Source organism: Archocentrus centrarchus, unplaced genomic scaffold, assembly GCF_007364275.1.
Source record: "Archocentrus centrarchus isolate MPI-CPG fArcCen1 unplaced genomic scaffold, fArcCen1 scaffold_36_ctg1, whole genome shotgun sequence".
Taxonomy (NCBI): Eukaryota; Metazoa; Chordata; class Actinopteri; order Cichliformes; family Cichlidae; genus Archocentrus; species Archocentrus centrarchus.
In genome coordinates, this window is record NW_022060263.1 from 1,784,666 (window position 1) to 1,800,000 (window position 15,335).

The 15,335-nt window shown below is 41.9% G+C and overlaps 2 protein-coding genes across 2 annotated transcripts; one reads left to right on the top strand and one right to left on the bottom strand.

The window, feature by feature from the left end:
- Window positions 1-3,412: 3,412 nt before the first annotated feature.
- Window positions 3,413-4,499, bottom strand: LOC115776703 (trace amine-associated receptor 13c-like). Its single transcript, XM_030724464.1, has 2 exons — window positions 4,336-4,499; window positions 3,413-4,226 (listed from the first exon to the last, which is right to left on the bottom strand). The coding sequence occupies exons 1-2, from the start codon at window positions 4,497-4,499 to the stop codon at window positions 3,413-3,415; spliced, it is 978 nt and encodes a 325-aa protein (XP_030580324.1).
- An 8,231-nt stretch (window positions 4,500-12,730) lies between these two features.
- On the top strand, window positions 12,731-13,824 carry LOC115776704 (trace amine-associated receptor 13c-like). The gene is made up of 2 exons (XM_030724465.1): window positions 12,731-12,894; window positions 13,011-13,824. The coding sequence occupies exons 1-2, from the start codon at window positions 12,731-12,733 to the stop codon at window positions 13,822-13,824; spliced, it is 978 nt and encodes a 325-aa protein (XP_030580325.1).
- Window positions 13,825-15,335: the final 1,511 nt, after the last annotated feature.

Below are 15,335 nucleotides of genomic sequence, written 5' to 3' on the forward strand. Positions count from 1 at the left end.
CCTAATGCTCTGGTGTACCAAACATATTTGCTTTTCCAAGAATAGCTCTGTAAGTTTTCCAATAGGCTACTCTTGTTAATGTTTGTATTTTAATTTTATTATATTTATTTACACCAGGCCTGACAGGCAGAAAGGAAAGGGTAGGAAAAGGAGTGAGAAAGAGAAAAGAAAAAAACAAAAGAGAAAACAAAAAAAAACAAACAAAAAAACAAAACAAAACAAAGTTGAGAAAAGAATAATCAAAGCATGATATCCACACATATACATACACATCCACATATCTGCACATGCACATATACACACACACACACACACACACACACACAATCTTGCTGTTGCTTGCAAATAATGTGTGTATGTGCCTCTGTCATGGAACGTACTCACCAATGGGGGCAAGACTGCAATCACGCCCCCCGCGATCCAGAGGCGAACAGGGAAGGACCCAGGGGACGCGGCCTATCCACGGCCCACCAGGACCTCAGAAGACGAGAGGCCACACATCCCGATGGCAACTGCGCACACACCCCAGAGGAGGAAGGAGGGAGACCCCAGACGGACCCCCCCCACGGTCAAAAGGCAAGAGTCCAGAAAGCCAGAGGCAATGAGCAGCCAATCCCCACCGCAGGCCGGCACCCCCCGCACGAGCTCCGAATGCGGTCCCAAGGCCCCAGGCGCCCAAGAACCGCCCGACACCCAGCAGAGCCCCCCCCCCATGCCAAAGAGGTCTAAGCCACCCCCAGGCCACAACTGCCAAGGGAGCAGGTCAAGAGCCACGCCAAGACATCCGGCCATGAATCCCAAGGGCACCCGATACCCCAGGGGCGGCAGTGGCAACCAGCGAGAAGCAGCAGGAAGCAGTAGGGAGTGATAGGGAGGGGTGACTCCCACCCTCCGCAACCATGTCCCACAGGTGCCAAGGCTCAGCAAGCCACAGACCCAGGCCCTGCTGTCCACACACATGCACGCACACACACGCGTGCATGCACCACACGCACACACAAATCATATACTCATACTCACACATATGACTGTCTTTGAATTTATTCTCAAAATGCACAATTTATTTTTTTCTCAATGTGGCCCTAATACTCCTTTGTACTAGTACCAGTGCGGCCAGCTGATAAAATAAGCCCTACAGCCTGGAATGACATGGTCATTATGCTTCATAAAAGACTCAAGCCATTTTGTTTGGTGGTTTGTCCACATCTTATGATTATAAAACATATATATGTAAATTATACATGCAATAATATAGGTGTACACAACACTATTTTTCCAAGAAACATTTGAAAAAGAATAAAGTAAAATATCCGAGTATTTACGGGTCTGTCAGGTTTCTGATATATGTCCCCCCCAATAGTAAAGTCCTTCCTCCACCCTTGGTTCTTAGGGTGCAACATCTGAAGATTCATGAGTCTGATTAATGTTTTAAACCAGGGGTAAAAGAAGACCTAAATGATGGAGTTCAGGCAAAAGTTGAAATACAACAAACATAACAAAGGCAGCAGAGGAAGCATTAAGCAAGAGATTTTGGCCTACGAGAGTACATACTATGGACACATACATACAAAAACATAACAACAACACTGGCTGCTTTCAGTTTAGATTTTCTTTAGCAGTTACCACAACTAACTGCTGATGAGTCACTGTAAGCTGAGATCTCATGACATTCTGACACACAACTACCACAAATACTCTCAGATACTATCACAGTAATGGGTACAATGAAAGCAACTCAGCATGTCTTTTTAGATTAGACTTTATTAGACTTTATTAATCCCTTTGGGAGGGTAGCACTTTTAAGAGAAGAAAGAAGAAGAAAGAGCTTTATTTGTCACATACATTTACATGCAGTGAAATTCATTCTCTGCATTTAACCCATCACACACATGGAGTATGTAGTATACACAGCACAGCATGGAGCAGGGGGCAGCCAAAGGGCGCCCGGGGAGCAACCTGGGGGGGTGGGCTTGCTCAGGGACCCACAGTGATGCCAGCCCGAGGATTTGAACCAGGGTCCTCTCAGTGACGAACCCTCTTCTTCTCCCCTAGGCCACCACTCCACTCCTTTACATTGTAGACACACAAGCAAGTAGTCAGGAAAAAAAACAGCAAATGAATGAATAAATAAATAATAAACAATTTTGTCCTGTCTCTCTCCCCTCACCTCCAACCACCCCTCACAGCAGATGACTGCCCCTGCCTGAGCCTGGTTCTGCTGGCGGTTTCTTCCTGTTAAAGGGAGATTTTCCTTCCCACTGTTGCTAGGTGCTTGCTCATAGGGGTTTGTCTGATCGTTGTTATGTTCTCTTTATTATTGTAGGGTCTTTCCCTTACAATTTAAAGTGCCTTAAGGTGACTGTTGCTGTAAATTGGTGCTATATAAATAAAACTGAACTGAATGTAAGAGAAAAGGATGCAGTGTTATCCGATATAAATAAGCTGCTGAAACATCTATAGAAACATGTATCCATGTAAAGCACATAGCCCTCCTGACTAATGGCCTACATTTAACTGGGAATCTAGTCTTCAGCACTGAGCAAGTGTGATTTGGCCATTAATTATTGCTTAGAACTTAAATATGATCAATCTACCTCCATTAATGGGCTGTGTACCACAGGCCTTTAAGCTGGCAGTAATTGAACCATTATGTAAAAAGCCATCACTGACCCAGCTGTCTTAGCTAATTATAGGCCAATCTCCAACCTTCCTTTTCTCTCAAAGACTCTTGAAAGAGTAGTTGTAAAACAGCTAACTGATCATCTGCAGAGGAACGGTTTATTTGAAGAGTTTCAGTCAGGTTTCAGAATTCATCACAGTACAGAAACAGCATTAGTGAAGGTTACAAATGATCTTCTTACAGCCTCTGACAGTGGACTCAAAATATACAATGTATACAAAACAAAAAGACGTACAGTATTTCTGCAAATGTTACATTTTATCACTTCACCCACATTTTTTTCCAGATTATTTAATGTGTCGTCACCACAAAGATGTTCTGTTCTAGTCATGGTGAAGGTCTCATGCTATGGCTCAGAGCCAGGGTTCTCAAAGTGTGGCCCTGAGGTTACTCCTGGGCATGATAGCATTTTATAGGGCCTCTGAGAACCAGAAATCCATGTCTTCATGTTTCATTCAGTGCTCATGACATACTATGATAAACCTGTGCAAACAGCACCACTTCACTTTCAACTTTTCTTATAGCCACGACAACACTAACACTGACAAATATTAAAGTCATAAGGTGTCACCTTACCAGTGGTTCAAAAAATAAAAGTTAAGAGTGCATATGGACCACTACCAATATAAGACTTCCCCTAAGTAATGCCATTACATACAATATCTGTTTGTTTATTGCCCTGATGTTGGCTCTTTAAATAGATAAGTCATCAAAACTCTGAGAATCCTTGCTCTAAAGCATGTTGGCCTTACAAGAGTCAGGCTGCAGTATCTGAAGAGTAACAATGATCTTTATGGATTTTCTGAACCAGGGGTAAAAAAAGACGTATATAATCGGATTAAGACAGGAGTTAAAAAAGAACAAATATATGACAAAAGCAGCAGAAGAAGCACTCAGTGCATTGTTTTGGACTGTGAGAGCTACACAGTAATATGGACACATACATATGAGAAACACAACTACAACAACACCAAGAGTCCTGGCTGCTTTCAGCTCAGACTTTTTAGTAGTTACTGTGACCGACTGCTGGTGAGTGACTGCAAGTTGAGACCTCATGGCACGAGTCTGAGAAACAGCCACCACAAATACTCTCAGATACAGAACTACAATCACAGTGATGGGAAGAATGAAGGAAAAAATTAGATCAGCAATTCCAGCAATGTAATTGATGACAAAGACACACTCTCCGATACAGGAGTTAAACCTTCCTGGTTGTTTGAGGTTATCCATCAGAATGAGACTCTGAAAGATCACAGAACAGATCCAACAAATACACACAATGATTTTTATCTCTTTTTGTGTGATTTTGGTGGAGTAATGCAGAGGGTAACAAATAGCTATGTAGCGATCAATAGATATGATCACCATGGTTCCTATTGAGGCAGAGGTAATAACATATGCTAGGTATTGATACAGAGTACACATGATGTCACCGAGAAACCAGCAGCCATCTATGAGCATAATTTGAAAGAACATGACGAGACCTATGCAGAAATCAGAGGCAGCCAGAGAGAGGAGGAGGAGGTTGGTGGGGGTGTGGAGCTGCCTGAAGAGGAAGAAGAGCAATACTCATATTAGTTTAGGTCTGAAATACAAAAACACTACATGAAAAAATCCTTACAGTTTGAGATCAGGCCAGTGTAATATGGGACGACCTGAAGTGTGAGATGGAGATGATGACAAGCAGGTTAAGAATCACAGTGAAGAGAGAAATTGAAGACAGCAGAATGTAAGTCAGCATGACCTCAAAGTGAGGATGCCTTTGCCTCCTGCAGGAGACATTAAGGAGTTTTGGAAAGCAGAGTTCAATTTCCTCCATCACCACAGATGCTGAACTGCTGAACACAATATTTGTGTGGCATCCTTAAGGTGAGTTCTCTTTCACCCCTCCCCTCTTCCCTAAACACACACACACACACACACACACACACACACACACACACACACACACACACACACACACACACACACACACACACACACACACACACACACAGAGCTTTACTCTTCCTCCCTGTAGAAACTAGTGTGCTACATTTTCTGTACTCATTGTCCTCAAAGTCAAATATAGCTTCATTATTAGTAGCAGTTCAGACGTTAACGTTTTGTCTTACTCCTTTTCCCCCTTTCCACTCTGCCTCAGGATCTTCAGAAATGTTGAGTTTGCTGATAACTTGATTACAGTGACATTAAATGTTTTTGGACCTCTGATTTTTACTAGGGCAGCACGGTGGCGCAGTGGTTAGCACTGCTGTGTCACAGTTAAAAAAAAAAAAACATGCACTTACTGGGGTTAGTTTTTTTTTTTAGTTTTTTAAATTTAGTTTATTTCGAACAATCAAATTTAAAAACAAAAAAAAAATAAACGTTTAGGAAAATGAAACATACATATATCTATATATGCATATGTACATATATTTACTTATATAGCAGATGCAAATCAAACAACAATAAATAAAATGACCAGCAATGTATTTTATAACAATCTCAAGTTGTTCGAAAAGGGAGCAGGAAGAAGCAATAGCTTATCTAGTCCTGTCCCCATTGCATTTTACAAGGTCATAATTAAACTGGATTACAATATTAACCTAACATACCTATGCACATGCATACACTGACACAAGCATGCATGGCTACACACACCTACCCATGCCAAAGTACCCAAAGATACAATCTACCCAATCCTCTATAGATCATTTTAATGCACATGAATCTACAATTCAATAACAACAAAATAAATCTCATTCGTATTTTTACACATTATTTATATGCTCCTTATATTTTTTCTTGAATTGTGCAATATTTGTACTTAGCTTTATTTCATCATCTAAACCATTCCACAAACGCACTCCACAAACTGATACACACATCGTTTTTAAGATTGGAGCGAACACATGGTTGAACAAAGTCACATTTCCCTCTCAGATCAAACCTTCCTTCTCTATTTTTAAAGAAATTTTGAATATTCTTTGGAAGCATACTGTTTTTGCTTTAAACATCATCTGAGCAGTTTTAAATTTTACTAAATCCATAAATTTCATAAGTTTTGATTTAAAGAATAGTGGATTTGTATGTTCCTGATACCCAACATTATATATCATTCTTAGTGCTCTTTTTTGCATAATACATATTTTTTGTAGAGAGCTCTTATATGTGTTACCCCAAACTTCAACACAATAAATATGGAAATAACATTGTACAGTAAACAGTGTGCAAAGTTTTATTAGTCAAGATATGCCTAGTTTTCCCTAATATCCCTATAATTTTTGCCATCTTATTACACACGTGTTTGATATAGGGTTTCCAACATAACTTGTGATCCAAAATTACTCCTAGAAACTTATGTTGAAAAACTTGTTCAGTCCTTACATTATTAATTTCTAACTTTACCATTGTATTAATTTCTTTATTTCCAAACAACATAAATTTTGTCTTAGTTAAATTTAAAGATAATTTATTTCTGTCAAACCAATATTTAAGTTTATCAATTTCTTTGCCAACATCATCCAAAATCTGTTTTAGATCATCCCCAGTATAAAAAATTGTTGTATCATCAGCAAATATAACAAAATTCAAAACATTAGTCACTCTACATATATCATTAATATACATAATAAACAATTTGGGACCCAATACTGAGCCTTGTGGAACCCCACATGTAATATTCAAACATGAAGATTTGGACTGACCAATTTATACATATTGCTGTCTATTATCAAGATAACTTTTCAACCAGTTATTTGCTACCCCTCTCACTCCATATCTTTCCATGTTATATATTAATATTTTATGATCAATGGTATCAAAGTCAATGAACATCCCCACTGCATATTTTCTGTTTTGTATATATTCCGTTATATGTTCCACTAACTCTATCATTGCCAGTGATGTTGACCTGGCTGACCTAAAACCATATTGACTTTCCATTAAAACATTGCTTTTTTCATTAAAATTGTCAAGCCTTGCCACAAACAATTTCTCCATTATCTTAGAGAACTGTGAAAGTAAAGAGACTGGCCTATAGTTAGTAAAGTCATGAACATCACCGGCTTTATGTAAAGGAATAACTTTAGCAATTTTCATTCTCTCAGGGAGTGTACCTGTTCTGAATGATAAATTACACAGATATGTTAAAGGGGACACAATTCCATCAATTACCTTTTTTACTACCATCATATCAATATCATCACAGTCTGCTGAAAGTTTATTTTTACATTTATTTACCATTTCAGTAATCTCTCTTTCTTCTACCGGTTTCAAAAATAATGAATTTGAATTATTAAGTCCACAAAACTCACTTACACTTTTCTGCTCTGATGGTATATTTTTTATTTCCTTGGCCAGTCTTGGACCCACCTTAACAAAGAAATCATTAAATCTATTAACCACCACATTCCTATTTGTAATTGTCATATTATTTTCTATAAATTAATCAGGATAATTAGCTTTGGTTGATTTATTTCTAATAATGTTTAATATATTCCATGTTCCTTTAATATTGTACTTATTTTCATTAAATCTTATTATAATACTCAATTTTAGATTTCCTAATGATACTGATGAACCTATTCTTGTATGTTTTATACCTTTGTTCATTATGTTTTGTTCTACAATTTATAAATTGCCTATAAAGAGTATTCTTTTTTACAAGCATTCTGTAAGCCCTTGGACATCCAAGGACATTTTGAGTACCTGTTTTTGTGACATTATTGTTGTATTGGACAGTGTTTATTGTACAAGGTTTTAAAAGTATGTATGAACAATTCATATGCTTTGTTTACATCACCTTCGTCATATACACTCTTCCAGTTATAGTTTAGTAAATCCATTTTGAAAGCGGATATGGACTCCTCAGTTCTCACCCTCCTATATAGCACCTCCTGTTGCACAATTTCTCTCCTATAGCTACATTCTAGTACTATAAAAACAGGAAGGTGATCACTAATGTCATTCATCAACAATCCACTGATTACATTACAGTCTATATTATTTATAAAGATATTATCAATAAGAGTATCACTGCAAGATGTTATTCTACTTGGCTTACACTAAATTGCCCATAGGTGTGAATGCCAGTGTGAAAGGTTGTCCGTCTCTCTGTGTTGGCCCTGCGACAGGCTGGCGACCTGTTCAGGGTGTACCCTGCCTCTCGCCCTATGTCAGCTGGGATAGGCTCCAGCCCCCCCGCGACCCTGAACAGGATGACCGGAAGTGAATGGATGGATGAATAATTTTTACTAACATGGAAAAGACCTTTTACACTTGAATAATGAAAATATTAGAACACGGCTTCTGTGCTAATTACAGATTGTCTATGATGAACATTATGATCGAGCATAAAGGTGTTTAAAAATATACTTGGCACTAGGGCACCCTAGTTCGCAGGTTGATGATCATTTGATAGTAAGGTTACAAACCCTTTGCAATTTGTCACTGATTTTGTTCATAATTTTGATGAAAAGATGGAGCTCCTCTGGTGGACAACAATGGAGAAGACGGGACCCCTCTGGGGCTTGACAGATGACTGACAATGGAGGAGATGGGAGATGGGACCCCTATGGAAGGTTGATGGGTGGCCGGTGACAGAGGAGACAGGACCCTGCTGGAGGCTTGGGCAGATGCTGGGTATGAAGACAGAGCTTCTTAAAAGGCTAGGAAGAAGGCTGGTGATGGTGAAGCCGCTAGCGGTTTAAATAGAAACCCCCTGGAAGATAGGCAGGAGACCGGCAACGTTTGGTTCATAGCTTGGAGGCCCATGTTTGGCAATACAGGACCTCTCTGGTTCAGGCAATGCAGAACCCTCTGGCTCAAGTTTCACTGGTTTAGGTAGCACAGGATTGCACAGGGTGGCTCAGGCTCAGCTTTTGGCTGCTGTGTCAGCTCAGGGTCAGACTGAGGCTAAGGCTCTGGCTTCAGGAACTACGCAGGAGCAGTCGTGAGAGAGGCCTGCAGATCTGACAGCCATGGTACTGGACGGCCTTGGAGCAGGCCAGGACCTGGTGTGAATTGACCCAGGTGGAGAAAAGATGGAAGCATAGTGGGCATATGAAGTGATGTTACAACTGATACTAAGGCCTCAAGGCCCGTGTCGAGCAAAGGGGGCAAACCGGGGTCAAGGCCTTAATGTTTTTCAGAATACTATGTGACAAAAGCCAAAGAAGCCCCATTTTCTGAAATGATGCGACTGCCTCATATGTGAGTCAAGCGTTCTGGGTGATCTGAAGTGAGTCTGATCCACTGTTATAGTGGCATAATCAGAAGCCTGGATCCTCACCTGTACACATGAACTTCAGTTTCACTGTCCCTGCTTCTTCAGTCCTCTGTGAGAGAGAGCTTTCATGTCTGGCAGATCTTGCAAACAGAACTGTGATCTGAATGCGTTGTTTTGCCAAACATATTTGCTATTTCAAGATGAGCTCTATAGGTTCTCAATAGGCTCCTCTTGTTAGTGTGTGACCCTTTATTTTATATGAATTATTTTTAACATGCTATGTGACAAATTGTGCTGGAGCTGACAGGAAAAGAGAAAAGAGAAAGGGAAAGAGGAAGAAGAAGAAAAAAAAGAAAATAGAGAGAAAATAGAAAAAAGAAACAGGAAAAAGTGCAAGTAAGTAAACCAAATAGTTCATCACATGTTAAACATAAGATACTGACAATATTTGCAAAATTAAAAATTGTGGGGGGAAAACAAAATAAAAGAAGAAGCATGGTTACACAAACCAACCATTTTGTGTTATTGCGTGGGTGTATGTGTTTGTGTCATGAAATGTACTTACCAATGAGGGCAGAACGCCACAGCTCTGCCCATCAGAAGCTAAAGGCGGGCAAAGAAAGCCCCAGGAAGCCCAGGCCACCAGCAGCCCATCAAGACCTACAAAGACCCGAGGCCACTCATTCCAAATAGAACCGCACACCCACCCCAGCAGACGGGAGAGGGAGGTCCCAGATGGAGCCCCCCCCCCAGCTGAGGAGTAAGGGCCCCAGAGAACCCGAGGCGAAGAGAAGCCAGCCCCTCCCCGCCAGCAGCCAGCCCCCTCCTGCACCGGCCGGCGGCATGGTTCCAGGGCTACCAGCACCCGAGGACCGCCCGACACCCCACAGAGCCCCCCCCATGCTGAAGAAACCACTGCAGCCCCATGCCACATCCCCCAGGGGAGCAGGTCAACTTCCACGCCAGAACATCCAGCCCCACCCAGGAACCCCGAGGCACCCACACCCCAGGAGGACAGGGGGGGAGGAGGCAACCAGCAGGGAGCGACCAGGAGGCAAGGCACGAGGCCCAGACCCAGGTCCAGCCATACATACAAACACACATGCACACCCGCAAGCACACCCATGTATGCACAAATACACATACATACACACTCACCCACACATTTAAACATATATCACCGTACGCACACACTCACCCACCCATACTCACGAAGACACACATTCATCCATAGCTACCCACCCTCTAAAAATGGGGCGAGTGGAAACCACCCCAGGGCCAGCGGCGACCCCAAGATGCTGCCAGCCCGGTCCCCAAGGAACCACCCCACCCCACCCTGAGCGAGGTGTAAGAAATCGGGGTGTGAGATGACCTATCCACCCCTCCCCCTCCTCAACTTGTAAGTGTATGTCTTTATGTTTGTGAATGAATGAGGTGTATAGGGTCAGTTAAAATTGAGCGAACAGTTGTGCCACAAGCACCAACTGCTGGTTGCCAGAGCTCGCCCACATTGCCCCCCCAAAACCCTCCATGTCTAAAGTGCAAATAAAATTTGGGGACAGACAGTAATGAGGATCTGAGTGGGGCCACCACAGCGGCCCCATCTCATCAACCTCTGGGTAACATGCCTGCCCCAAAGGTCCTATGTGTATCAAGTTGTATGTGTGTATGTGTTGTGAATTATAATGACTATAGTGCAATTAAAAAGGAGAGGCAAGTGGCCGCACGGCTCTACACGTGGCCCCTCCACCCTACATCTGTGTGTGATGTGTATTCTGCGCGTGTGTGTGTGTGTGTGTGTGTGTGTGGAGGGGGGCGGGGGGGGGGGGGGGGGGTGCACTGCAGCACCTGAGACTGGTGCTGCCGCACCCACCGCAGAGGGTGGCACGCTCACACTAGACGTCCATTCACTCGACAATAGACACAAACAACCGACAAGACATACTGGCCTGAGTTGGAAATACAGTGCCCTGTCCCCCCCAACCACCCCACCGTGGCCCCCACCGCAGCCCCCCCCCCCCTGCAATCCAGGCAGCCCAGGGCCCCAAAAGCACAGACCGGACACCCTGACGCAGGCCAGGCCAACCCACCCCACCCGGTGGTGCGCCCGGGACAGCAGAGACCCCCCCCCCCCGCACCAGGAGGGACCCTGCGCGGGACCAGGGCCCAGGCCCAAGGCCCCACACCCCAGCCTCCGAGCCACACAGGGAAGACCAGACAACCGACTGAGGGCCGGCACTCACCCCCCCCAGCACCCCGGCCCACACCCCAGGACCGTAAGGCAGCACCATCCAAGCCCCCACCACCATCAACCAGGACAAGCACACAGAAATCACCAGAAGGTCACCTCAGGACTCCAGTCTAAAGAGGCTACCAGCTACACAGGCCTCCGGAGTCCTCTCCTGACCGCCTACAAAGCACATCAGGAGCAGAGCCCACAGCCAACCACCCCCACTAAGTAATGGAGCTGTTCAGTGGGAACCAAAGAGAGTCAAATTCCTCCAATTGGTTTTTAGAAGAAGCAGACATTCCCTCTAAACTAACATGATCTATTAATAAATTTCTGTATTGAGTAAGACAGTTTATTTTTTGACTTCCAATTTATGAGGATAGTTTTCTTGGCGATGCACAAGGCGGTAAGAACAATGTGTGATATATTTGACTCCATAACTAATTCACTGACATCACCTAAGATGCATAGTCAGGGGGAAGTTGGGACACGACAGCTAAACCATGTGGATAGGTCTTCACATATCCTCTGCCAAAATCTCTTAACAGGTACACAAGACCACAGAGCATGTAGATAATTCTCCTCTAAATTGCTTGTACAGTGGGTGCATATGTTTGAGTGTGTAAGGCCCATTTGGAACATCCTTTGTCCAGTATAGTATGTTCTACGGAGAATCTTATATTGTACAAGTTGTACTTGGGGTCTTTCAGTCATTTTGCAGATATTTAAACATATTTCTGTCCATAAATTTTGATCCAGGTTGACAGAAAGATCATGCTCCTGTTTTGCAATTGGGAGGGAAACTGAATCATCAGTTTTTAGTAATAATTTATATAATTTTGTCAACAATTTTGGGGTACAGAGGTTAAGAAAGGTGTAGATGTTTCTGAGCTTGGTGGCAGACAAGAAATGAGGAAGCGGTCAGGAAGTCTCCAAGCTAACAGATGCATTTGTGTGACATTAAAACTATGCCAAACGTTCTTGAAATGCAGTTTGCAGCGATGCTCCTGGATCTGCTCTGCAGCCTCAGAAAGGTGACACTATAGCAGCACATGAACCAGTTCTTAGCCAGCTTAGCTCTCAGCCACTCTAACTGGAGTGACCTTTCAGCTCACAGAGAACCCTCAGAGCAGATCAAGGACCACCACTATTCTGTCATCGTCTGCTTGTTAGTCTCATATTTCAAGGTCAGATTACAGGGAACATGCTGTACACTGTGAAAGCAAGAGAAATGCCAATTTCATTATTCAGCCCCTTCACTAAAATCCTATACACCATCCACCTTGGACCAGTTGCATTACAGGGTATTTCAGGGTTAACACAAAGACAGACAACCAACACTCGCATTAACAAATTCTGCCAATTTGGAATCCCTAATTCACCTAACATTTATGACTTTGTGGCAGGACAGGCAGAACATGCAAACTCCATACAGAAAAGCCCAATAATCAAGAACCATTTTGCTATGAGGTGACAGTATGCTGTCATACACTACGTCTCTACAGGGATGGAAAACGGCAGCAACAACAGAGGTGTGGAAGAAGGAGGGGAAGATGAATATAAAGATGACAAAGAGATTTTAGCTCAGTTTACTATTCTTCCAACAGTAATGGAGGAAAGTGACCTCTGCTTTCAGCAACTCTTAAACACCTCCTGCAGGAGGCCAGAGATTCCTTACTTGGAGGTTATGCTGACTTATATTCTGCTGTCCTTCATTTCTCTGCTTACTGTGATTCTTAACCTGTTGGTCATCATCTCCATCTCACCCTTCAGGTAGACACATACTGGGCTCATTTGATTTTAATGCAGTATTTTTTGTTTTTGTCTTTGCTGTGAGCAGTTACATTTGAATGAAAACTAAATATGATATATTGCTTTCTTCTCTTCAGGCAGCTCCACACCCCCACCAACCTCCTCCTCCTCTCTCTGGCTGTCGCTGATTTCTGCATAGGTCTCCTCTTGTTATTTCAAATTATGCTCATAGATGGCTGCTGGTTTCTCGGTGACATCATGTGTACTCTGTATCAATACCTAGCATATGTTATTACCTCTGCCTCAATAGGAACCATGGTGATCATATCTATTGATCGCTACATAGCTATTTGTTACCCTCTGCATTACTCCACCAAAATCACACAAAAAGAGATAAAAATCATTGTGTGTATTTGTTGGATCTGTTCTGTGATCTTTCAGAGTCTCATTCTGATGGATAACCTCAAACAACCAGGAAGGTTTAACTCCTGTATCGGAGAGTGTGTCTTTGTCATCAATTACATTGCTGGAATTTTTGATGTTATTTTTTCCTTCATTCTTCCCATCACTGTGATTGTAGTTCTGTATCTGAGAGTATTTGTGGTGGCTGTTTCTCAGGCTCATGCCATGAGGTCTCAACTTGCAGTCACTCACCAGCAGTCGGTCACAGTAACTGTTAAAAAGTCTGAGCTGAAAGCAGCCAGGACTCTTGGTGTTGTTGTAGTTGTGTTTCTCATATGTATGTGTCCATATTATTGTGTGGCTCTCACAGGCCAAGATAACTTGCCCAGTGCTTCATCACTGACGTTTGTTCTATGTTTGGTATACTTCAACTCATGTCTGAACCCCATTATGTATGTCTTTTTTTACCCCTGGTTCAGAAAATCCATAAAGATCATTGTTACGCTTCAGATACTGCAGCCTGATTCTTCTAAGACCAACATGCTTTAGAGCAAAGTTTCTGAAAGGTTTCATGACACCCCCCCACAAAACACAATCATACACACACACACACACACACTTGTAAAACAACACTTGTGAGCCTCATGTCGTGCAGCCATCAGTCGTGGGGACAGCACTTTCCTGTGGGTTTTCAGGTCTCAAAAAAATCAGGTGGGCTACCAAAAAATCAGCTGACCACCTGATAACCTTGAAATCTTTTTATCATGAAGTAAATTTTAACATTTGACACCATGGTTGGTTGTGGGGACTATCCCAATTTGCATATACACACTGAATTTCCCATTTTTAACATACTTAGTGGAGCCCTAATTTGCATACACACTACTGGCCTACTTATGATTACATATGGGGAACCGACATGAGAAAAGCATTGTTCATACATATTTGCTATACATCTCAGTTCCGTCTGTGTTTTTTTTAATAATTTCTATTATTAAAATCCTATTATATGTATTTGTTTTTATTGTATTCCTGTCTTTTGCTCTTATTAACCATTCAAATTCTTTGGTTTAATGTTCTTTGAAGCTTAACAGCTAGCGTACATGTCAATCCGTAAGTCAAAATGATTTTTACTACAGTGGGGCACCGATGACTAGCCTTCTGCAATTTGAATAGAACTGACACTGCAACGAAGAAATACAGTAAAACAAACTGGTTTTATTTGAAAAATGAACACCCATGGCTTAGGTGGCTTTTGCTGAAACATAAGGGCAGAGTACAAAAAAGAATGTGTACTTTCATACCTTTAGATAAAAGGAAAGACTACAATAAAATTTTGCGTCTATATTTTCCCCCACAGACTTTTGAGGTTACTGATGCCATGACAAAACTGTTTTCTGTTCTTTGTAAACTCAAACTGCAGTTACTTTAGAGTGTCTTGTTGAAACAAAGGTAGAGTACAACAAAGAATGTACTTTCATGACTTCAGGTAAAAGAACAAATTACAATAAAATCTTGTGTCCATATTTTCCCCCACAACCAGACTTTTGTGGTTAACTGATGCCATGACAAAAACCATTTTCTGTTACTGGTAAACTCAAAAAGTGCATAGTTACTGTGGGGTGTCTTGTCAAAACAAAGGTAGAGTACAATAAATAATATGCACTTTCATGACTTAAGAGAAAAGAACAAATTACAATAAAATGTTGTGTCCATATTTTCCCCCACTAACAGACTTTTGTGGTTAACTGATGCCATGACAAAACTGTTTGCTGTTCTTTGTAAACTCAAAAACTGCACAGTTACATTGGGGTGTCTTTAGTTGAAACAAAGGTAGAGTACAAAAAAAAGTGTACTTCTGTGAATTAAGATTTAAAAAATAAAATTACAATAAAATCATCCGTCTATATTTTCCCCCACTAACAGACTTCTGTGGTTAACTGATGTCATGGCAAAACTTTTTGTAAACTCAAACACTGCATAGTTACTTACTTGGGAATATCAATTTGCATTTGTGGGCAACAATTCTGTTGTGAATATAGTATTTGATGCTCTTCCAA

Coding starts and splice junctions, on each gene's coding strand:
- LOC115776703 (XM_030724464.1), bottom strand. CDS start 4,499: ATGGAGGAAATTGAACTCTGCTTTCCAAAACTCCTTAATGTCTCCTGC. Junction 4,227..4,335: donor ATCTCCATCTCACACTTCAG/GTCGTCCCATAT, acceptor CTTCCTCTTCAG/GCAGCTCCACACCCCCACCA.
- LOC115776704 (XM_030724465.1), top strand. CDS start 12,731: ATGGAGGAAAGTGACCTCTGCTTTCAGCAACTCTTAAACACCTCCTGC. Junction 12,895..13,010: donor ATCTCCATCTCACCCTTCAG/GTAGACACATAC, acceptor TCTTCTCTTCAG/GCAGCTCCACACCCCCACCA.